The sequence below is a fragment of the Lutra lutra genome, chromosome 8 (genome assembly GCF_902655055.1).
Source record: "Lutra lutra chromosome 8, mLutLut1.2, whole genome shotgun sequence".
In the NCBI taxonomy this organism is placed as follows: domain Eukaryota; kingdom Metazoa; phylum Chordata; class Mammalia; order Carnivora; family Mustelidae; genus Lutra; species Lutra lutra.
Genome location: NC_062285.1, coordinates 32223994 through 32249292, shown reverse-complemented (window position 1 = coordinate 32249292; position 25299 = coordinate 32223994). Strand labels below are relative to the sequence as shown.

General features: G+C 39.9%; 1 protein-coding gene across 19 annotated transcripts in view; it reads right to left on the bottom strand.

Moving 5' to 3' along the window:
* Positions 1 to 20147, bottom strand: part of CREM (cAMP responsive element modulator) — a 72058-nt gene extending 51911 nt beyond the window's left edge. For 15 of the 19 annotated variants that reach the window (XM_047740631.1, XM_047740637.1, XM_047740648.1 and 12 more), the window contains exons 1-3: positions 19994 to 20147; positions 10500 to 10596; positions 1161 to 1284 (exon numbers count right to left, since the gene is read on the bottom strand). In XM_047740631.1, the coding sequence (XP_047596587.1) occupies positions 1161 to 1284; positions 10500 to 10543 (168 nt within the window). In that variant the 5' untranslated portion in view covers positions 10544 to 10596; positions 19994 to 20147. Of the gene's footprint in view, positions 1 to 1160; positions 1285 to 10495; positions 10597 to 18302; positions 18322 to 18504; positions 19926 to 19993 lie in introns of those variants that run through there. The other 4 variants (XM_047740632.1, XM_047740634.1, XM_047740633.1 and 1 more) reach the window with 4 other exon arrangements.
* Positions 20148 to 25299: the final 5152 nt, after the last annotated feature.

The window sequence follows — 25299 nt, the reverse complement described above, 5'->3', positions numbered from 1 at the left end:
AAGTACCTGGTATTTCCCCTGGACCTCCAGTCAGCCATATGGGTCCTCTCTCTCCTCCCTTCAAGATACTGTAAAAATCTCAAGACTGCACTGTAACCCACACTACCGTGACTCCACACAAAAGGTGTCTCCACAACTGGCTGGTTGACTTCCAATCCAACCCCCACATAGTCCACACAAATATTAGTGTTCTAAACACAGGGAACACTGTGCTTCAAGAATATTTAGAATCCAGGACACTCTACACTCTCAAATGTATACAACCTCTGCTTACATTTACCAGCTCAACTTCCCAGCCCAGATGTTAGGCTCCAGTTAGCCCCTCTACCCATAGTTTCTCGACAATCTGGCTTTGTGCCCCTGCACACTCTCTTCCCTGGCCTAGAATATGCTTCCCTATCCTTGTCCACGTGGTAAACTCCTACTGATCCTTTATATCTAGCTCAAAAGCAAATCCTCCATAAAGTACTCCTGGTCACCTGGCTGCTCCCTCCTAACATTTTATAGCACTTCTTATATTGTTGGAGCTATCATTCAAGTACCTGTCTTCCCTACTAAACCATGAGATATTTAAGACCAAAAACTACATTTCTCCATGTATCTAAATAGTGCTGAGAGCCAGTAGGTACTCAAAAAATACGTGACAAACTAAATAAAAGAATGTGTTTGCTTTTACTACATATTTTTATAAATATCTCAGAAATAAGTTTTAAGAGCTGAAAATCAGGCACTAACTCATACTGGTGGTCTCTAAATGAAACCAATTCAAAGACCTAACTAAAAAGGAAGTAAAGCTCAAACCAAATATATACTAGGCAAATGTAAGATTTCTGTAGTATTTCCAGCTGAGAAGTTAAGACTATACCAACTTGGAATTACCAACCTTCTGAAACAGTAATTTGAGGGTTACATATGTGGGCAGGTTTTTGTTTTTCCTTTTGCATAGCAGTGGTGGTGGAGGGAGCACTGAAAAGTGTCCGTTACGAAGCAAAGTAACTCAAATACATATCGTCTCTTTGAAATCAAATCAGTAAGAATGGCTGATAACCAGGAAACAGGGTAAACTTAAGATCAACTTCAAGAAAACAGAATCTGCACATACTTATTTCCACAGAGTTTCACTTTCATCAGTGCTTGCCTATTGCCTACATTAAATTTACCTGAGCTAAAGTAGGGATTGAATTTTGACCAGTCTGGGTCTGCATATGAGCAGATTCACTCTCAGCCACAGACTCTGTTACACTTCCATCCTGCTGAGATTCAATTGTTTCCATGGTCATTTGTCTGAAAAAATAAAAATAAAAAAGGAAGAAGTATTAAGGCCCTATCAGAAAGATTTCTCTGCTTTTACTTAGCTTTCTGATATTCATTTCTGTCATCAATTGTACCACCTTATTTTTCAAGAAATGGGTTCAGTGGTAGAGGTCTAAGTCTCCAAACTAACTCTGCTCACAGGATATGAACATTACCATTCCAGGAAGCACTGTAAAATGTTTTATGGGAATTAACTTATTACAAAAAATGTTAATCTTATAATAAAGTCTCCTTGATAATTATTTTAAGCCCTCCAGTATAAATGAGTGAAAAAAGCAGACTTTCTATTTTACCTTAAGTATAAATATTCTATGACTCTCAAGGCCTAAGGTACCTGCTTCATAATATATACTATCGGAGAATTTCCCCACAGTCTAAATTAAATGCATTATAATATAAAGATGTGCCTAGCTTTGACAGCACTAACCAGTTTCTGATAAACAAGCCTCTCAAATGGAATCATGCAGAGCTGACTACATGTCCTACAGCTTCCCATTTCATTAAAGAGAATAATCTATGGGCACCTGGGTGGCTCAGTGGGTTAAAGCCTCTGCCTTCAGCTCAGGTCATGATCCCAGGGTCCTGGGATCGAGCCCCACATCGGGTTCTCTGCTCGGCGGGGAGCCTGCTTCCCTCTCTCTCTCTCTGCCTGCCTCTCTGCCTACTTGTGATCTCTGTCTGTCAAATAAATAAATAAAATCTTAAAAAAAAAAAAGAGAAGAATCTAATTTTTCCAGAACTTTCGACATAATTTTGTCTAGGATAATCAATTTAACAATTTTTATTTCCATATAAACCACTATGATAAATTTTATCCTACTAGAAGAAATACAAACCACAAACAAAATAAACAAAATCAAATATTGAAAACTTACAGGAACTATTCTCTCTTACACATCTTTTCAACTGTCAATGATACAATGTGTTTCTCACTTTAGTAGTCTAATTATATAGCCAAAAAGTATGCAAGCTACTTAGAACTTTGAATTAAAATATCCAAATCCTTTTTCCAGATTTAGTTACCAGATTCTGCACTTTGATCCATCTTGCACTTTACTATCTTCTTTTGCATTTCAATAGTCATTACCTGAATCCAAGCCTTCCATTCTCAAACCCATCTATGCTGCTTTTAAGTTATTTCTCACTACTGAAAATCATCAAAACTTCTAACTAAACATGACAATTTAGAGCAACTATAAACGACAAAAATCTGGTCTACTATGAAAAAATGTCTTTCCGTTACTATTCCCCAGTTCCTTTATCTCTTATTTTCTAGAACAGCCTAGGCAAGTAAAGATCACCTGCATAAACTGCCAGTTCTTCTGGCTCTATGTTTGCTTATGTGAACAGTTCCCAAAGAGAATACATCAGAACATTTAGTTCTACAGGATATGAAAAGGTATTATCTAAAAATGAGAGTGGGGGAAGCACTTAGTGAAAAAGTTTTATATGTCTGGGGTGAAAAAGGTTTTCTTTTTTTTTTTTTTTAGATAATCAGTCATAGAAGACCATTTTATTGGAAATGTATTTTTACTAAAATAATTTTTTTTAAATAATTTTTTTATTTTTTCAGCATAACAATATTCATTATTTTTGCACCACACCCAGTGCTCCATGCAATCCGTGCCCTCTACAATACCCACCACCTGGTGCCCCCAACCTCCCACACCCCACCCCTTCAAAATTCTCAGATCTTTTTTCAGAGTCCATAGTCTCTCATGGTTCACCTCCCCTTCCAATTTCCCTCAACTCCCTTCTCCTCTCCATCTCCCCTTGTCCTCCATGCTATTTGTTATGCTCCACAAATAAGTGAAACCATATGATAATTGACTCTCTCTGCTTGACTTATTTCACTCAGCATAATCTCTTCCAGTCCCCTCCATGTTGCTACAAAACTTGGGTATTCATCCTGAAAAAGGTTTTCTTTGCCGCAGAACTTCTCAGAAGCCTGAATATGCTAGCGTGCCTTAAGAAGGTGGAAGGTGCAGATCCAATAGACCGCATTTTCCAAAAGCATCTGACCACCAAAAACTCTTTTCCACAAGGCATGTCCTAAAGGTAGTGTTCTGAAAACAACTTGAGAAATGTCTTATGCTGTGTCTTACACCTTTTAAAGAACTTGAACCTCAACTCAAACACTATATGCTAGAAGACCTTCCTCACTAAACCATTCATTTTAAAGATTTTATTTATTTGACAGATACAGATCACAAGTAGGCAGAGAGGCAGGCAGAGAGAGGAGGAAGCAGGCTCCCTGCTGAGCAGAGAGCCTGATATGGGGTTCGATCCCATGACCCTGAGATCATGACCTGAGCTGAAGGCAGAGGCTTTAACCCACTGAGCCACCCAGGCGCCCAAAACCATTCATTTTAGAAACATTTACTTAGGGCCATCTACATGACTGGCTCTGAAAACACAAAAGTGGGTAAACTGCAGTCCTTGCCCTGAAGGAATTTATTCATTAATTGGTCCTTGGACAACCTCTATCAGAAGTAACTAACATACTTATTGGAGGAGCAGATTCCTAGGCTCAACCCCAAATCTACAGAATCAAACTTTCTGGGGCATCTAATTTTTTTTTACATCTGAAGAGATTCTGATGCATATTAAAATTTAGGAAAAACTTAGCTTATTGGTAAATTCTATCAGGTAGACTCATAAGGAACACATGTAAAGTCACTTTTTAAATTGTGTAAAGGATGTTAGGCACAAAATACTTTGGGAAACATAGGAAGCAATGATTATATCTCCCTGAGAATGGGGCCATATAAACATATACTGAACAATGAGAAGAATTTCACCAAGTAGAAGAGGAAAAGAGAACTATGAGAGGAAGGAAAGTACAGAGTATGGTTAGGAAATGGAGTAACAGATTGTAGTAGATAACCTAGGTGCCAGGGAGCCTGTTTAGATTCAGTGAGGAGGAGGCAAAATAGGACTGGTAGAAGTAGGGCTAGAAAGGTCAGATGGAACCAGAGAGAGAATACTTTTTAAAACTCTAGAGAGAGGGCACAAGAGTGGTTCAGTTGGTTGGGCATTTGACTCTTGGTTTTAGCTCTGGTCATGATCTCAGGGTCCTGAGATCGAGCCCTATATCTTCAATCTACATACTCCAGCTTCTCCAACCCTATATGTAGATGCTCCCAAGTCTTACTTGTCTACACTCCCCTCCTATGAAGCATCTCAATCTAGTTTTCAGATGCCTGTCCCTTCCCTTCCATTTCTTCTATTCGAGAGTATCACTACCCACTTAAGCACCGCAGCAACAAGCTACAAGCATGTATGTGAGTTGGTACCGGATTAATGACAAAAACCCACAGAGCTAAGTATCAGCCAAATCAGGATGCCATGAGGCCTGGAAATGGGAAGAAAGGCAGATATGGAAGGTCAGTGGCCACCCCTATTCATCCTTCCTGCCACATGTGGCATCATCTACTATAACCTCCTATCCCAACATTGGACTAAGCTGCCAAGCTGCTACTCCTCATGATTGCTGCTGTCCATTCTAAAGACTACACAACACGCTTGGCCTTCCTGTAAGCCATGACCAAACCGTGATGCCCCCTGACCCATGCCTGAATCACATCCATTAACACCTCACATTCCTACCTCCCCAGTCACTGTCAAAGATGTAAGCTCCTCCTGTACTTCACTATCCCTCTCAAAACTAGTACTTCCTTTCCCCCCATAATTCAGTTGCTTACTCCTAACTCCTATCCTCCTTCCAAGCCCTTGCAACGTGCTATCTGGAACTCCCACCCCTCACCCCATCCTCTTAACAGACCGCAGCTTGTCTTCCCATACCTAACCAGAATTCCCACTACTATTTGTCAGCTGTTCCTCCTCTGTGCCTTTGCAGAAACCCCTGTCTTGCTGAGGTCCAAAGTCATCGGGTGTACCATCCTATATTCACCCACATGATAATCATTTTCCACTCACATCCAGGATGTAAACTGAAGACTTTGGCACTTGAGTTAAAAGATTTCCTCTCCAGAGCACCTGGGTGGCTCAGTCAGTTAAGCATGTGACTCTTGATTTTGGCTCAGGTCATGATCTCGGGGTTGTGAGATTGAGCCTGCATTGGGCTCCATCCTCAGCAGGGAGTCTACTTGAGATTCTCTCCCTATTTCTCTCCTCAAATGGACAGCAATCTTACAGTGTCCCTAGTGAACTTACTCTTCCATTCTCTGACTCTTTCAAAGTTTTCTCCCTCTTCTCAAATCTCCAAGCTTACCTAACTACCCTACACACAGTGTAAGGACTTGCCTCCTGCTTAGATGAGAACTCCCTCAATTTCCTGCCACCAAATCGGCAAACCCACTTACATCTATACCCACCATTTTACCTTGCCTCCTGCCTCCCCACTCTTTAAGTTCTTTTATCTGTGCTTTGGACCCTCTTCGAGGGAACTATTATCAATTACCTTCCCCCCTCTCCAATGGTTCCTCTTATCAAGATTTAAACAGGTTTAAGTCTCCTCGATCTCAAACACACATACACACACACACACACACACACTTGCTGAACCAGAAGTCTTTTTCTAGCTACTGTCTTGAACCTCTCTTCTTCCTTTCACTGCTAAACTACATTAAAGAATTACCAACATTATATCCATTTCTTTACTCCCACCTATTCCTAGACAACCCTAAACTGGCTTCTGCTTCACTAAACTTCTCTAGTAAAGGTAACCAATCTGTCACTAAATCTAAGTTCATTTTAAGTCCTATCTGGCTTGATCCCTCAGCAGTATTCAAAACTGTTGGCATCTTCCCTTTTGATGTCCTTTTTGATATTGCATTTTCTGTTCTCATCCCATTCTCCGACAACTCCTCCACAAGCTCCTTTGCTAATTCTTTCTCTTACTCAATGTCAACCTTCATATTGCATGTCTTCAGGGCTCTGTTTAGTTTTCTCACCTCACTCTCAAATCTCCCTTTGTGTACTGTCATCATTTCACCAACTTCACTCTCAAATCTAGATCTCTAGCCCAGAGGTTTCTCTTGAATTCCAAAACCATATATTCAAATGCCTATCTATTATCTCCAAATAGGTGTCCTACAGGTACCTCAAACTCAGTGAGTCCAAAACTAATCTCTTCCTCCTCCACAAATGTGTTTCTGCTCTGAGATTCTTAACCTCAGGAAATGCAGCTCTGGCATCCATCAAGTGACAACCTGGGTGTTACCTCTAACACCCTCTCCCATTCTTTCCCTACAGCCTCATTACCAAGTGGGATGACTCTTCCTACTAAAGAACAAGGTAGTCCCCTTCTTTACCACTACTCAATCTCCCTATTCCAATCCATACTAACAGTTCTCTTTCTCAAGTTTACACTTCTGCTTAAAACACTTCTCTGCTTAAAACTCTTCAGTAGCCCTATATTGAGCATAGGATAAAATTCAAACATCTTACAATAATAATAACCACAACAACCATTTGTTGGTGCTTACCATGTGGTAAAAGCCTACTGGCTTTAATCCTTAACATCTTTATAAAATCAGGATAGTCAGTTCTTCTTTTAGGGATAATAAAATAGATAATGACAAAGAAACATAAGAGGTTAAGAACTTAATCTTACCACCAATCTGATCTGTTCAGAGTGGCATAGCCAGGTTTTGAACTAAGGTCTTTTTCCAAAGTCCATATTCTCAATTACCAAACCAAACTGCCATTCAATCTCTTTCACGACGTGACCCCATTTTACTTTTATGGCCTCATTTCCAGTCACTCCATTCTTCCCATATTCTGCATTCTGGCCTCCTCATAAGCCATTTCTTTCAAATACACATCCTATTTCCCTAGTTCTAATATTTTATACCTGTTCTTCTCTCTTCCTGAACTGCCCTTCACCTCTTCTTTGTCCAACAGGCAAATTCCTACCAGTTTTTCAAGGCCTGGCTGAAGGACACCATCTTTCAAAAGCCTATTCTAATAGCCTTGGGCAGAATTAGTTATTCTGTTCTGAGTTCCCAAAGCATTTTATGCAGTACTTATGCAGAGATTCATTTTCTATAAGGCACACAATAGATAGCAGACAGTGAATAAGAGGTCTTGTGAACTCCAGGGTTCCTTCCACAGCCAGTGTCCCAAGTATTCCAATTTAGACAGCATTTTACAATAAAGATGCGTTTTTGAGTATGCTGCAACTATTGTTACAATCTTCATCCAGATATGCTTTATCTTTTCACACGAGGATGTAGGGACTTTAATTTTATACCATTTGTATTCTTTTAGCATGCCTAGTATAGTGACCAATACATGTCACTTAATAAAAGTTTGATACTAAAATCAATTTATTTGAGGGGCAGTGAAGCACATAAACTCTTGATCTCAAGCTCTTGAGTGTGAGCCCCATGTTGGGTGCAGAGATTACTTTAAAAAAAAGAAGAAGAAGAATATTTTTTAAAAATAACAAATAAAATAAAATCAATGTAGTTGAAGGTAAAAATCATCTACAGAAAAGTAAAGCCAGTGCTATCTATTTAAAATATATACCCTATCATTTTCAAGCCTGTTTATTCTACTGATCAATATCCAACTGCTCTCTAGTACAACCTCCTAAACCCACTAAAAACACAGCCCTAGGGCACGACTCAGAGAAGAAGATTCAACTAAGAATTAAATGTTCAACATGGGTCAATCACTATACTAGGCATTTTCAACAGTATTTCAGCGGGACATATACTACCCAGAACTCAGGGTAAATGATATATATATAACACTAACACCTGTAAATCAGCCTCAGTTAGTCCAGATAGAATTCATTTATAAAGTATAAGAGAAAAATCCATTATAATCCTTCACTGTTCACTATATATCTTATAGTTAAAATTGAAGAGATGTATTCAAGAATATGTTCCCCCAAATCTTTCTTTTTTTTTTTTTAAGATTTTATTTATTTATTTGACAGAGAGAGATCACAAGCAGACAGAGAAGCAGGCAGAGAAAGAGAGGGAAGCAGGCTCCCTGCTGAGCAGAGAGCCCGTTGTGGGACTTAATCCCAGGACCCTGAGATCATGACCTGAGCCAAAGGCATAGGCTTAACCCACTGAGCCACCCAGGCGCCCCAAATCTCACTTTCTATATCAAATGTTAAGCACAATTGTACTGAAGTTAGTTATTGATAAATTGAACAATATTTTAATCTTAAACAATAACCCTTATTAGAAAGATCAATAAGTAATCACAAGTTATAAAATATTTAAAAATAGGGGCGCCTGGGTGGCTCAGTGGGTTAAAGCCTCTGTCTTCAGCTCAGGTCATAATCCCAGGGTCCTGGGATCGAGCCCCGCATCGGGCTCTCTGCTCAGCGGGGAGCCTGCTTCCTCCTCTCTCTCTCTACCTGCCTCTCAGCCTACTTGTGATCTCTGTCTGTCAAATAAATAAATAAAATCTTTAAAAATAATAATAATAGGGGCGCCTGGGTGGCTCAGTGGGTTAAGCCTCTGCCTTCGGCTCGGGTCGTGGTCTCGGAGTCATGGGATCGAGCCCCGCGTCGGGCTCTCTGCTCAGCGGGGAGCCTGCTTCCTCCTCTCTCTGCCTGCCTCTCTGCCTGCTTGTGATCTCTTTGTCAAATAAATAAATAAAAATCTTTAAAATTAAAAAATAATAATAATAATAATAATAAAATAAAATAAAATAAAATATTTAAAAATACACAAAAGATGAAGCAATAAAAGAAAAACAAAAACAAAAAGTCCATTAAGTACTATAAACTAACAGCAAGCAAAGGACTGGCAAATACTTGGTTCCACAATTCTGAAAAACAGATAGATTGCTAAAATGGGCATATTCAAACTTATAAATGATTAATAGTAGTAGCAATATTCTTTTCTTATGAAGTTTAAATATTTCTTCTGAAATCTTCTTTATATATATACTTAGCAAACCATCTTCTTCTTTGATAGAAAAATAAATATTATCCCAATATGTTCTAAATATATTAGGATTCAGTTTAATAAATGTTGAGATAGCTATGTTTTAAAATAACAGGATCCATCCATTAGCACAATTTTCAAAGACTAAGTTAAACTACTTTTAGAAGGGTAGAACTGTATTCGCTTGCTTACTCTGTTGTTTTCTAGAACTTTAGTAAAATGTCTACATAATACTGCAATAACTCCTCCAAACACTTGTACAACAGTACCATACTGTTTATGCAGTACAACACAACAGGTAGACAATCTATTATATACCTTCAAGATATAAATACAAAGGTATATTCATAAAATTATATTCACAATTATAGAAATACTGAGACAACTAATGACCAAAGTTATTTAGGCATCCCTTAGGCACACCCTATGTGTCAATATCAAATAAGATATAGAACTAGAAGAAAAAATTAGAAGAAAACAGAAAAACATTTTAAAGGATTGCTATCACTGGTACCTAGGAAAGTGTTCTTAAAAGGCAGGAGAAAACAAATAGAAAAGGAAATACAGACCAAATCTATCTAAATGAAAGTAAGACAAAGGCTGTTTCCTAATTATAATTAAAATGTTCATTTAACTAACAAACTTCTAAAATCTTAGTTGTATCCTATTTGCAAAGACAAACTACACTGCAAAGCAACTATATTTGCCCTTATAAAACTTTAAAAATAGAATCCAGCTGCGAAAGGAAAAAATATTAGTTGTTTCTATTCTTTATTTATGAATAGTTTTACCAAAAAAGTCACAGAAAATTTATTTTCTTTTTAAAGCTAGATCCAACTGACAAACCAGAATGTCTCTGAAAGCCACAAGAAAACCTGAAAAGTTCTATCTGGATTTTAGTAAAAAAACTGATAAAACTGTTCTATTTTATATTAGGAACAAGCATAGCTTAAAGGCAAGGAAGGAAGAGAACTAAAACTCTGTCCACATCCTTATGTATGGTCTCCTTTCTAAATGAAAAGACCAGCAGGCAACACAAGCTAAATGTAAATGCCCACTTCTCCCCTCCAGCGCCTCACACGTACAGGGTAGAAAATGAACACTTCAGCTGAATGGCTGACCACTCTGGGTGGTACATTATATCATACAGAGTACATTATATCATAATTTCTTAGTATCATATTTATACATACACACATTTATATACATTCATGGATACATGTCTACATATATATACATCATTCACTTATCTATTAGTTTAACTCTCTAAGCAGAACTTTCAAAAGAACAGAAGATATACCCACCTACCTTAGATTTGTCTTAATATATTTTTTCCTGCCACATTTGCTCATTATTAAGACATCTGTAATCAATGCTTTGTTCCTTCTCTGTTTTCTTCTTTATCCTGCAGTAAAAAATTGAATTGGGAGATCATAAACGTCATTAAAAAAAAAAAACCTCAAAATAAATAAATAAAATAAAAACTACATCAGAAGAATACCCCCCAGCATACCCTAATTTCTATAAAACTGAAAAAACAGACTTGAAAGCTGGAAACTCTGTATTTTTTTCAAAATTATTTCCTTGCAATTTTCTTATCTAAGAAAAAAATTCAAAAAACGTAAATCATGTGCTATTTATCAAGTTATTTCCTACTGAAGAGAAAGCAGTGCTGTCTGAATCATTTAATATACACTACATATAGCTCACAATATCAGCTTCATTTTAAAAATAACAATCACTTAATAAATGAGTGAATTTATCATTTCTTTTATCATTTTCTTAAACTTCATTCCACTGCAACAAATTTGTCAACCACTTTTTATTTACATTAAATTCAAAACTGGCTTTTATCAGAGAATTTTAACTCCAAACAAAATATTAAGTTTCTTTAAAATCTCCTCCAACAGTCTATAATACACTTAGAAAGCTGTTTTAGACACTCTAGTAATTAAACCCCATTTTTCACTAAGATCTTTTAAAAGTATGTATTTGACAAGCTGAAGCAAGTAAAATTGGCAAAGAAAAAAGAAAAAGAAACTGAAGCCCTTAATTTACTGTAGACGTGGAAAGGACAAATGTGTGCAGCCCTAAGTGTCTTCTATGGTATCTGCCAGCAATGCTGGTGCTTAGCCACAGACATGCTGCTTTCAGGGTTCCCTCCTAAGTGGCCCCTCTAAAACAGTGTCATACCATCCTAGTCATTTTAAAACTGAGCCAGCAGGTTTGCCAGGAACAATGATTATAGCTACTGTCAGTACCCCCCATCCTCCAGCATAGGAATAACAGGAGATGGTAGGACATTTGAACCAGGCTACCTACAATCTGAACAAAAAGGATGGTGCCATTCCTTTGGATCAAACCTTATTCTGTTATATTCTTTTGGTGTTTTACATTGGGACATCTAATCTTCCATAAACATTACAGAGCCATTACAGGGCAGGGACCAGCACAGACAAGACAGATAACAAAATGTCCCCACTCTGCAGGAGATTGCAATTTAATGAGAGAGACAGATATTTAAACAAAGAGCATTGACTATATTATTGAATAATAGTGATCATGGCACCACATAAAAAGAGAAGTTGACTGCTCATTTCTATATTTCTCTTGGAAATACCTTTTTTTTGGTTTAGTTTTTGAATGAGTAATACATTCTTATGGTGCAGAATTTAAAAAGCAGCAAAAGGTATTCACTGAAGTGCAGGAACAGCTACCTACTTGCTCTTCCCAGAGGCAATCAGCATTGAAGAAAGTACCAGCTTCCAGCCACCACAGCCACAAGATGTCAAAAGGGAAAATGACTAGTCTCGTGCCAGAATGTGCCAGAATGATGACCATCAGACAAAACGGATTCTGACTCAGGCTTATCAAAGCATGATTTCATCCCAACTACTCTCTAAGAAGTCATCATGACTGATTGCCTGCTTGCCAAATCTAAAAGAATGCTTTCTAGTCCAATCTTCCTTATATCCCTACAGCATTTCCCAATTCCCAAATTTTCTGCTGCTCTTTGGAACACCGTGTTCACTTTTCTTCCAAATTACCCAGTCCTTTGTCTTCAGTCTTCTTTGCCTGCTCTTTAAAGATTTTTTTTTTTTAATTTATTTGACAGAGATCACAAGTAGGGCAGAGAGGCAGGCAGAGAGAGGAGGAAGCAGGCTCCCCGCCAAGCAGAGGGCCCGATGTGGGGCTCGATCCCAGGACCCTGAGATCATGACCTGAGCTGAAGGCAGAGGCTTAACCCACTGAGCCACCCAGGCGCCCCCTTTGCCTGCTCTTTAAAGGCTGGTATTCCCAGGCTTCCTGTCACGAAAGTCTCCCCCCACACAGGCTCCCTAGACTACTTCATCCTCACTCAGTCTCAGATCTCATCTGCAGTCTAGACTTCTCTCTCCTGAGCTCCCGCCCACATGCATCTGCCCATTGGTTTGCTCACAGACCCTCAAGCCCCAAATGTTCAAATCTAACCTCAATGCCCTCACTCTGCATCTCTCCTCTTGCTGTACTCTTCTCCCAGTGAGTGACATCAACACTGACTCAGCCACCCCATCTGGGAGTTCTCCTCTCCTTTCATTACCTACTTCCCATGTCCTCAATTTCTGAGGAGGCAGACTGGTTTATTGGTAGCAATAGTGTGTGGTATAAAAACACAGGCACTGGAAGCTGATCTCGGTGTCACCCTGCTCTGAGTTCTGTTTTATTGGCTATATGACCTCAGATAATTATAAAATTTTCCAAGCATTCTTTCCTGTCAAATGGAGATCTTTTTGTGAGGATAAAATGTAATAATAAACAAAAAATGTCTAACTATGTTTGGAATATAAGCAAGGACCACTACCTAACTCAGCCTCAATAATTTTATCTCGTATCTCTCGACTCTGCTGGAGCAGAGTCTCTCCATCATTTCAGATATTGCATTCTCTCCATCATTTCTGACACTGCTTTTGTTCTGAAACTGATTATTTGACATGATTAAAGCAATAACTACCTCTCCATAAAGCAATTTGTCTCTCCCTGTAATAACTTCACCTCACTCAAACCTCTCTCTCAAACCCTCTTAATCTACTCCACTAGACCACAACACTCTATTCAAAAATGCAAACGCAAACACGTTATTTATTTCCTTATTCAAAATCCTCCAATAGACCCCTTACTTTAATAAATAGTCAAAGTTCTGGGACGCCTGGGTGGCTCAGTTGGTTAAGCAGCTGCCTTCGGCTCAGGTCATGATCCCAGCGTCCTGGGATCGAGTCCCACATCGGGCTCCTTGTTCTGTGGGGAGCCTGCTTCTCCCTCTGCCTCTGCCTGCCACTCTGCCTGTGCTCTCTCTCTCTCTCTCTCTCTCTGACAAATAAATAAATAAAATCTTAAAAAAAAAATAGTTTAAAAAAAATAGTCAAAGTTCTGAGCATTATAGTTTGAGGTACTTTGTAGAGGCTTGATAAAGTTTGTTGTAAAAGCCTTCAATTTTAAGATATACCAATCCTTTCCATTAATTTTCCAGATTCAAAATTACCTTGTGTGGATTTGTAAAGCAGGAGACCCAATTTTATTAAAGTATAAACTGTGCATACTTTGAAAAACTTGGCTGCTTTTTATACTATTGATCTCATCTCAAATCTGCCTTTACTATTCTAGAACATGCTACTCTTTGGTAGACAAGGATTGACTTAGGGTCCCCCACTTCCACATACACAAACACCTGAATGGTTAAGAGCTCAAATGTCCTAATATGTTCTCATACTGAGATTATATATTCTATTTAGCCTAAAACATACCCCTTCAATTCATCATTTCACAACACAGCCTAAGGTTAGAATTTTTAAGCTGATCTCCTTATGCCTAAAACCACAAAGGTTACTGATGTAAGGTCTTGGATACTACCAATTTTCTATAAAAATATATTTTTAAGTCCTATCTGCTAAGGAAACCTTTTAGAGTAAAAAGGCATATCTTAGTTTATTATAGGCAAATAAGAGCTTATACTAAGAGAGAAAAAGGAGTTCAAAATTCTTTTGCCTATTGTGAATTTCTGTGTTGTATAGGGAGAAAAGCCATTTATCCTACTGGTAAAAATTTTCTATCATATATTAGGTTTGATTGCCAAAATCACATCTGGCATTCACCTCATTCTTCATCTGTGTGTTGCTCTAGTCACCCTCTGGCATACAGATTCAATTAATTTCATTGCTATCAAGTATCCCTTAATATAAAGCTCTCTATAACATGTATTTAAAATACACTGATTAGGGGTGCCTGGGTGGCTCAGTTGGTTAAGTGTCTGCCTTTGGCTCAGGTCATGATCAGCAGAGAGCCTGCTTCTCCCTCTCCCTGCCACTCCCCTGCTTGTTCTCTCTCTGACAAATAAGTAAATAAAATCTTTAAAAAAAAAAAAAAGGATCAAACTTCTTCGGAAACATTACCAGAATATAAAAGCTTACCTAACCAACTTCCTTCTCCCCAACCAACTCTCTGTATGAACCAATGCTCTCCATTTCTTCTATAAAACCTATAGCACACCTAATGCCAGAGTCACTCTCTAGTGTACCTAAGCACTTCTGTTTCTAACAGCTGTGGTGGATGCTTAGCAAGAGTTAGCCATATTTATCACCTAATTTGATTATGCCAACTATACTTACTGTTGTAATTTTGGAATTCTGTTAAATAGCATGTTAAATTGTTAAATAGATTTAAAAGATTAAAAAAGAGCTGCTTCTTGGGGCGCCTGGGTGGCTCAGTGGGTTAAGCCGCTGCCTTCGGCTCAGGTCATGATCTCAGGGTCCTGGGATCGAGTCCCGCATCGGGCTCTCTGCTCGACAGGGAGCCTGCTTCTCTCTCTCTCTCTCTCTCTGCCTGCCTGCCTCTCTGTCTACTTGTGATTTCTCTCTGTCAAATAAATAATAAATAAAATCTTTTAAAAAAAAAAAAAAAGAGCTGCTTCTGTGAAAACTAAGTAGACTGCTTTGGAAAGACAATAAAAGGCTGCTTTTTAAAAAATTCTGGCTTTGGGGCTAGATATTACAGTTGGAAAGACCTATAAAATTGGAGAAATGACAAATATGTAGAGTTCTTTACAAAGACACTTGCAAAACAACCTAAGTTCTTGCTCTACTTTCATGATCCGAAAAATGGAAATTGTAAATTATGCATTGAGATAGTTTTTGCAGGAAGGGGGAGAAACAAAAAACAAAAAACACAACCAAAAAAAAAAATCCCACATTGCAATTTAGAATAGTCAAAATAATAAGGAAAAAAGGTGGAATAAAAGGGGATACACCTCTCATGGAAACAGGAAGAGAGAGAGAGACCACAGAAAAGTCTATCTATTTCTCTGGTTCCAGGATGAAGCAAGGTTTTAGTTCCTTCAGAAAATAGGAGATCTTCATAGGTTAATCATGATTTAAATAGCAATAGCGAGTAAGGTTTGAAAGATAAGGGAAGAAGAACATGAAGTGCATATACAGCTGGTTCATTTCAATCACATCGATTAAAAACTTGGGAGAAGGCGGGGCTGGGTAGAAGAGAGAAGTAATTACAAAGAGCCAAATACCTCAAGTTGGCAGGGATAAGCCTATCTTACTACATGCATTTAGATTAAGGAGATGAGTACAGGAGAAACAAAGTGGGAGAGCAGTGACAGGAAATTACACCACTTTTCAAGTTTTGTAATCATTGTGAAACAAGGTTAGAATAACTTTCAAATAACATTCTTTATTTACACTTTTGTGTAAAAACAGAAGTAGCCAGGAGCAATACTTATAAATAATTGAGACACTTGCAAGTAATGTCTTTAAAATTTTAAACATGAATCATAGAGAGAATCAGGTGGCTTTCTAATACAGATTCAAGGCCACTCCAATTTAATTGCTGCAGATACCTATTATTTAAGAAATCTTAAGTTTTTATAAAGTCACTAAAGGATTAACTATTTCAGCATCCCTTTCTCAATTAATTCCCCACCTGACACCTGTTTTTGGCTATTTCACAGTCAATGAACAACAAAATTGGCTAGTAAGGAGGAAATGAAAACTAAAATTCAAACAATCATGGCCTATCTCCACCTCTCCAAATACCACCGTCTCCACCACCACCACTTCATGGGAGGAAACAAAATTTAAAATCTTCTGTGAGTTATTTGTTTGACTGGAGTCATTGCTGGGTTCTCCTGTTCAATATTGTATTTCACTACTGCACTTTAAGTACATTTCAAAGTACTTATCTACACAAAGTACAACTCTAGTGACTATTAACCAGTAATCTGGAAAAGAGTAGATAAGACACTTGAATTAAGTAATGTTCAGAGAAATAAATTTCAACGTTATGATACTTACCTAGATTGGTCCTCTTTTGTGTATATGAACAAAGCTGCTACTTAGTTCTAAGTCCAGAAACATGCTTAAATAGGTTAATTTTAACACCTCCATCAATTTTAAAAGGAGTGAAAGCATCCCAACTGTCCATATACAGTATCATAGGTCTTTATGCATGATTCAGTTTCTCTAATACCTGAGCTAGAGGCTTTTATAATATCAATGCTAGAATACAAACTCCACTTTAAAACATTTCGAAGCAAAAAAATCATTTTTGCTCTAACAATGGAAATGAACAAAACTGAATGACAGGAGTTAGGACGGTCTAATTTTAAGTCCGCTGTGTTAAAAAAAAAAAAAAATTCAAGAAGATAACTTGGAAAAAACTGTTTTTGGGAAATTCTCAAATTATCAGAATCACACAAGCTCCATTAGGATTTCACATGACTTTGACATTTAACAGGTCTGGTTGAATCACTGTTCAGAAAATACGAGCAAAGATGCTTCCCACTTGGGAACAACTGGGTACTTCAAAAGAGCCTCACAGGGGTGCCTGGGTGGCTCAGTGGGTTAAGCCGCTGCCTTCGGCTCAGGTCATGATCTCAGGGTCCTGGGATCGAGTCCCGCTTCGGGCTCTCTGCTCAGCAGGGAGCCTGCTTCCCTTCCTCTCTCTCTGCCTGCCTCTCTGCCTACTTGTGATCTCTGTCAAATAAATAAATAAAATTTTTAAAAAACAAAAAACAAAACAAAAGAGCCTCACAAAAGGGCTGCTAGTAAGGTTTTCTATGAGGCAAGTATCCTCCCTTACCAGTGAGACAGTTATTCCAAGAGGCTTTAAGCAAAACTCCCACATAACTTTCTAGCCTATGTTCTTCCTCAAAACTGTTTTATATACCCCTTGGCAACAATTTCCTCTAACACTCCTGAGAAAGCCAATCAAAAGATGTGCAAGATTAAAAAAAAAAAAAAGTGCAAGATAGATATTGTACTTTTTAAACTTTGCTATAAACGGAATTACATCAATAAGACTCAAGTTGTCTTCATGAGTAGTATCAAGATAAAATCCCACTAGTGTTATCCTTAAGTTTTCCTCTTCATTCCCCCTATTCTCTACTGGATATCCTAAAGCATCAGAAAAAGAAAACCCATGAGTGAAAGGATTTACTCTTATAGTGTATTCTTAATTATACAGTTCTCATGGTACAAAGTATTTAAAAAAAAAAACTTAAATATTCTTTAAAAGGAAATTAACAAAATGATTTAAAATGTTTATTTCTACCTGTATGTAATGGATAAAAAACATTTCCCCTGAAATGTTTATTTTTATGATCTGCATTGATAACATTAAAATTGCATTCAATGTAAAATAACTCTTCTCAAAGTTGATTTTTACATACAGAATCCACTAGTTCAATAAAGTTGAAATACTTAACAGAATTTAAAGACATTTCGGGCTTATTTTCCTAATGACCAACGTTGACCGCATGTCAAAATATCAGTGGTTCAGCTGTGAAGTGTTTACCTTGTTCAGTTTTACTTTTAAAAGTCTATCTAAATGGAACGGGACATTTGAGCACTTTCCAATGGACTACTACGTCAACAATAAACCTGGCTCAATTTTCTGGCCCAATATTAACTTACAGAGAATATCAAGTTAGGGAAAACAGATCATAAATATATGTACGTACTGGTCAAGTTTCAATCAGGATTTCTTATGTGTGTTAATAACCTGAAACTCTTCCCTACTCTTCATGGAATTCTAAAAAGGATTTTACATTTTAATCCTGCAATAACCTACCTCAGTAGCAAACTAAAGTGGTCTATAGAGTCTGGAGTTTCTTGAACTCATACGTAGAAGCAAATTTCATTAACCTTCCAGGACAAAGCAAAAACAAAGACTGAAGAGCTCCTCTGTGTTTACACATTCAATAAAAATTTATTCATATATTCTTACAAGTTATGTACACAAAACATCAGTGTAATTACAACTTCACACTCACCAAAATGATTCCAGGTTGACCAGCAAGTCACTGGGAAAGCATCTGCTTACACTGATCTATTTACAGATTTATACCAAAAATGTTTGTGTAATTATCAACACTTAATATGACAATGCTTTAAGTGTTCTACTCATTCAGGATCAAACCCACTTAAATATCTTTCTAAAAGCTGTATCCGAATCAGTAAGCAGTTGTTTATACATTATTTTTTTAGTACCTAGCTCTTATTAGCCAAAACATTATTTTCAATTTAACATCCTTGAGAGGAAAAAGTTCAAAGAAAAGAAAAAAATTCAAATTTTAAAATTATGAAGGGAAAGCAGCTTACTATCCCAACATAGGACCAAAACTAGGAGAAAAACGTGGTACCCAAAGGAAAAAAAAAAAACAACACACCAGAAAACATGAATTATTAATATAATCTATTACAATTTTCATACCGGACCTCTATCGTGCACCGAGGTTTCTATTTATTTAAAGGGAAGGTGGCTACAGTCTCATCAGCCCGCCAAATCAGGCTTGAAAGGAACAAATTTTAGGAAGTTACGGAGCTAAGAGGTACTGTTAAAAGGGGCTCTCTGTTTTAGTCAGACCTTCAGGCTGATCCTGTAAGCCAAAACTGCTGAAAATTTGATCGTCAGCTGACAGCTGCTTTCCTGAGCGCTGTACACGGAAGGTCTCAGCGATTTTAAAGTTAGGGGGACCTGGTATTCGTGCAGTAGGATAAAGAACTATGTTGAATAATTTGTCTACTCCCTGTCCAGCATGTTCTGGGAACCTTGCTAGGTGCCTTCTAAAAAGGCACAAATCAAAGGTAAAGAATAAGAGAAACTGCAATTTCTAACAGCTGTCAGGGTTCTGTTCCTTCTTCGCGGCTATTATAAAAGTCTCCGCACTATTTCATCAGCTTTGTCGTGTCTGGGGACTAAAGTGACTCAACACCGGTGTCCGCGACTCATGTTTCGGAGAAGAAATGGGTTAACGCTGATTTCTACCTAAACGAAGTCCATATAATTGAGACAAAGGTGCTACTAATCGTCGGCTGTGGTAAATAAAAACAACGTCCTTACTTCTCGTTTCCTTTTCTTCTCAAAGAGGGAGAACCCCACTCATCAGACCAGTAAAGCTTTTTCCCAAAGACTTGCCCAACTGTACCAAGTTCAAAAGGAGTCAGGGAGGGCTGCGAGAGCCCAGCAGCCCGCTTCCCGCTCGTTAGAGCTCTGCACTAACCCGAAGGCACCCCGCGGGCCGCCAAGTGAGCGACAAGTGAGCGGCCGCCGCCACCGGGAGGCCCCCGGGGTGGCGCCCCCGGCCGCACTGCTCCCGCTCTCCCCGCCCTCCCCTCGGGCTCGGAGCCCCCGGCGCCCCCGCTCCGGGGCCCCGAGGCCCCCGACCCGTCGACCCGGCTCCGCTCCTCCTCCTGCCTCCGCCTCCTGCGCCGCGTCGCCGGCTCCGAGGTCTCTGGGTCCCGGGCCGGCGCGCCACTTACCCGCCGCGATGGGATTTACGTAGCGGACCTCGTCACTGATTACGGACGGGAGGAGGTGGAGACGACGAACCCGACCGCCGCTCAGGAGCGGCGCCGCCGCCCAGCAACCCGGCGCCGGCGCCGGCGGCGGCCCCACGTCGCCCCCACGTCAGCTCTGATGCGGCAGCCGCGGCCTGCCAGCCAAGCCGAGACCAAAAGTAGCGCAGCAGCCGACCGAACCGCGTCCTCGCGCCCCGCCCTCCCCTCCCCCACTCGGCGACTGCCTCCCCGGGACGCCTGGCGGAAAAAAAATCCAAACTCGAACTCTGCCCCCTGCCGGCCACCAGCAGGAGTGCAGCGCTGACAATCCAACAATTAAATGGAACGGGGGGGAGGGGAGAAGGGGGAAAATGAGTGACCAGAGGGCGGGGCCTAAGTGGTGGGGAGGAGCGCCAAGGCGTGGCCTTAGCGCGAAGAGGCGGGCCAGGGATGTGGGCGGGGCCGGGAAGGGGAACTGGGATGCGGGGGGGAGGAAGACCGAGTCCCGGGCGGGGCTTGTGGGGAGGCCTGGAAACCGGAAGTTGTTTTGCCGCGCGCGCGCCCGAAGGCTAGTTGGCTACAAACAAAGCTAACGGCGGTCGCTGGGGTTTGTATCTCGAGGTCGCTCATTCTCTAGGTTGCCGTCGAGGGCGGCTCCATCCCCAACCCAAGCTGAGGTCCCGAGCTTTGTGGGTCCTTCCGGCCAAGGGCGCATCCTGCGGATCCCCGCCCCAGGTCTGCGGAGCGGACCCCTGGAGCATACCCACTCCCGCGCTCCTGCAGCGTCTGCCATACAGAAAAACGCTTCTAGGTCCCGGATATCCCTCTGGACTTGAGCCTTCAGGGATGTCCAACTGGCTGTCCTTGTTCCCCAGCCTGCTGCCGCCTCCCCAGTGACTTTGTGCGTCAGGGTCGTAGAGAAACAGCGAGTTCCCACTTGGAGATGTGACAGAGGAAAGGAAGGCTTTTGGTGACACGCAGAAATCCCTGCCTCTAAATGAGGAGAGTTTCGTTTTTATCCCCTGGAAACTGAGGGCTTTCCAGTAAGAGGAACGTTTCTGACCCGCTGTACTCTAGGAACCCATTTATGCATACTCAGAACGTACTAAATTGTAAGGCTGAGTAAGCCCTCCGAAAGGGAGGCTTCGTAGCCTAAAGACAAGCCTCTTTAGGTTCAGGAAAAAGGATTTCAAACAATGATTGCCACCCAACTTTATAGTAGCCAGGAATGTGTCGTGCGGGAGACCAGTGTGAAGGACACCACTTGAAAAACTGCTGAGAAAGAATAGAAACCTATCAACAGTGCAGGTAGAGAAGGGAAGCTTTGTGAAAAAACAGAATCTCTAGAGTTGGAGAAAATTCTGAACTCTATTGAGTCCCTGATTTTGGCCAACCTGAACTACTTCCAGCTATAATGCATACTAGCAGAGATAAAAGAATAAAAATCTGGTAAGTTCACTTCCCCCTTTGACATAAAAGTTCCTCTTGCAATAAAGTAGACGGTGCTCATCTCCACCGCTTGCAAATATTAATGAGGAACATTACCACATTAACAATTAAATTTTAAAAACGGCCAAGTCCTTTTCGTGTATGTGGTTAGACAAGGCTGGCACAGAATAATTATATGTAAATAATACATCTCATTTTAGTTCAGGAAGAAGGGGGTCATTAGAAGGGAAGAGAATAAAACAGGATTGTCAAACACTCAAAAATCTTACCATACACTGTGGTCAAGGTTGACCAGTGCAGGATGAATAGATTTTTAGCTACAAAAATTGAGTGGAAATTGTGATCTTTCGCCTTCCCCAAAACGTTGTTCTCCACCTACTTGTTTGTTGCTTTCTTTACATAGATAAAGGACTTAAGATGTAAGTGGTAAATCAACATACACGAAGATGTAAATGTCAACTCCTTTTTTTTTTTAAGATTTTTATTTATTTGACAGATCACAAGTAGGCAGAGAGAGAGAGGAGGAGGCAGGCTCCCTGCTGAGCAGAGAGCCCGATGTGAGGCTTGACCCCAGGACCCCGGGATCATGACCTGAGCTGAAGGCAGAGGCTTTAACCACTGAGCCACCCAGGCACCCCGATGTCAACTCTTTCTTGAGAGTAGGAGAAGAGTAGTGCCTGGGGTCTAAGGAGAAAGGGCATGACCTAGCAGCAGGAAAGGTACATGCAGTTTCTTATTGCTGCTATGACAAATTACCACAAACTTAGTTATTTAAAACAACACATATTTATTATCTGGCAATCCTATAGACCAAAAGTCCAATACACGTCTCACTGGGCTAAAATCAAGGGGTTGTCGGCTCCAGGGATGCATCCATTTCCTTGCATTTTTCATCTTCTAGAGACCACCCACGTTCCTTGTTTGATAGCCCTTTTCCTCCAATTTCAAAGCCAGCAACAGCTGGTTGAGTCTTTCTCCTGCTCCCATCTCCATGATTCTGTTTCTCACCTCCCTCTTTTACTTATTAAAACCTTGTGATTACATTGGGCCCACCCTGGTAATCCAGGATAATCTTCCCATATCAAAATCAGCTGATTAGCAACCTTAATTCTATCTGTAACCTTATTTCCCTTTGCCATGTGAACTGATTTGTACACAGGATACAGGGATTAGGATATAGATATCCCTGGGGGGTTGGGCATCATGCTGCCTACCCATAGTAAAGGACTCTAAAATAAACTTGAGCTCTGAGGACAAATCACCTACCTCTCAGGGGTATCCCTTGCAAATAATTCAAACATTTGATTAGAAATGCCAATAAGTAATTTTTCACTTTCTCATTACCTATAATAAAGATAGAAAATTTTAAAATGGGATAAAGAAGAGTGGGTTGGGAAGGCATAATTTTTTTAAATGGAAAGAATAATAGTACCTACTCCTTAGCGTTGTTATAAAGATTAAATAAAGTGGCGCGCCTGGGTGGCTCAGAGGGTTAAGCCTCTGCCTTCTGCTTAGATCATGATTCCAGGGTCCTGGGACTGAGCCCTGCATCAGGCTCTCTGCTCAGCCGGGAGCCTGCTTCCCTCTCTCTCTCTCTCTGCCTGCCTCTCTGCCTATATGTGATCTCTGTCTGTCAAATAAATAAATAAAATCTTAGAAAAAGAGATTAAAGTATCTACCGTAACATATGTGCTTAATAAATAAGCTGGCCAAAATGGGTGATGGGCATTAAGGAGGGCACTAGTGATGAGCACTGGGTGTTATATGTAAGTGCTGAATCACTAAATTCTACACCTGCAACCAATTTTATCATATATGTTAACTAACTGGAATTTAAATAAAAACTTAAAACGGATGGGAAAGCTAGCTATTTTTATCTTGGTCCAGTGTCTAGATTTTTGGGTTCCTCACCTAAGCAATAGTTCTCTGTTGAGGAGGGACAATTAGAACACCTACTTTCCTGAGAAAATACAGGCTGTCAGTCACGCCCATATACTCTCTCTTCACCTCAAAATATCTTAAATCATCCCTCCCTTTATGCGTCAGGAGGAACACCTTCCTCCTCTCCTTTCTAAAACCAGTTATAAGATAGATGTCATTTCTTTCCCATATCAGATCTAGCTCAATTATCTGCTGTCTTGTACCTTTATTCTCTTTCTTCCTCTTGGCTCCTTCTCCTCTGCCTGCAAATGTATTCACATCTGGTCTCTACTTGAAAACTGTTGACACTGCTTCTCCCACTAGAAAGGCTACAGACTTACCAGCTCTAGGGTATACATTCATATTACATTGTTTGCCCATATGCCTACAGTACCATCTCTTGCCCATCTCTCATTATCAGACTTCTCAAGAAAGAAGGCACTTGCTGTATTCACTTCCTCACCACCTACTCATTTCTTATTTCCTGGCTATCTGATTTTTGCCCTCTCCATCCCCCAACCCCCCACCACCCCTCACCAGCCAGACAGCTTTCTGATTACAGAATCCGAAACGTTTTTTTTTTCATTCTTCAGCTTCCTTGACCTTTTTTTCTAATTAATCCTACCTTCTTAATGTCTCCTCCCTGAGTTTCCATGACATTTGATTCCCCTGGTTTCACTCATCTTTGCTTCCCTAATGTAGATCTGAATTTCCTGCTCTTAATCATCTTCTACATTGTCCTCCTTAGTTATTTCATCATTCTCATTTTTTTTTAAGATTTATTTATTTATTTGACAGAGAAATCACAAGTGGGGAGAGAGGCAGGCCGAGAAAGATGGGGAAGCAGGCTCCCTGCTGAGCAGAGAACCCAATGCAGGCCTCGATCCCAGGACCCTGAGACCATCACCAGAGCCGAAGGCAGAGGCCAAACCCCCTGAGCCACCCAGGAGCCCCATCATTCTCATTTCTATTGAAAAGAAAACTCTTAAAGTTATACCCCAACATCCCAACTTCCTTTCCTCACCCCAAATCATATTTCCAACCACCTGATAGGAGTTTCCATTTGCATGGCCTATGATCATTTTCAACTCAACAGATTCAGAACTACCCATATCATCTTTCCTCTCCATTCTTGAACCATGGTTTTTTTTTGTTTGTTTGAACAATGTTACCGACACTTTTCAGTTCTCAGTCATCCTGCCTCTAAACCTTGGAGTCATTTTGGTCATTCTGTACTCTTATCATTGAGGATTCATTTAGGTGATAATTTGAAGTGTATGCCATGTTTTAGGCTATATGCTAAGAACTCAATTTGCATCTGTCCTTTCCTTCTCATTCCCACTATTACCAGTGACTGGGGTCATGCTTGTCTCCAATATAGTTCACCTAAGTATTTTTGTTTCATTTTTTCCAATACATCGCTCTTGTGGTTTGATTTCTCTTTTTAAAAATCTTGAATAATTGGAGAGGGTGATTGGGTTATGGACACTGGGGAGGGTATATGATATGGTGAGTGCTGTGAAATGTGTAAGCCTGATGATTCAGAGACCTGTACCCCTGGGGCAAATAATACAATATGTTAATAAAAATAAATAATCTTGAATGATTAGAGGGACTGGGACTTAAGGGGCCAAAGGTGGCAAGGAAATTGAATTCCCTTTGGTGACCTCTTGAATTTTCTATTACATGTATACATTACATATTCTAAAAACAAAACAAAAAAAATTAGTTAAAACAAAAAACTTCAGTGAGATTTTATTGGCTAAGTTTTGCATAAAGCCTTCATTATGTGGGTCCAACTTAAGTTTCAGCCCTATTCCAAGTTAGTCCCTTGTGTTTTGTACCACACTGGTCCTCATACCTAGTGGCACATCAGAGTCCTGTGAAGAGCTTGTCAAACGGATGTACCCAGGCGGTAG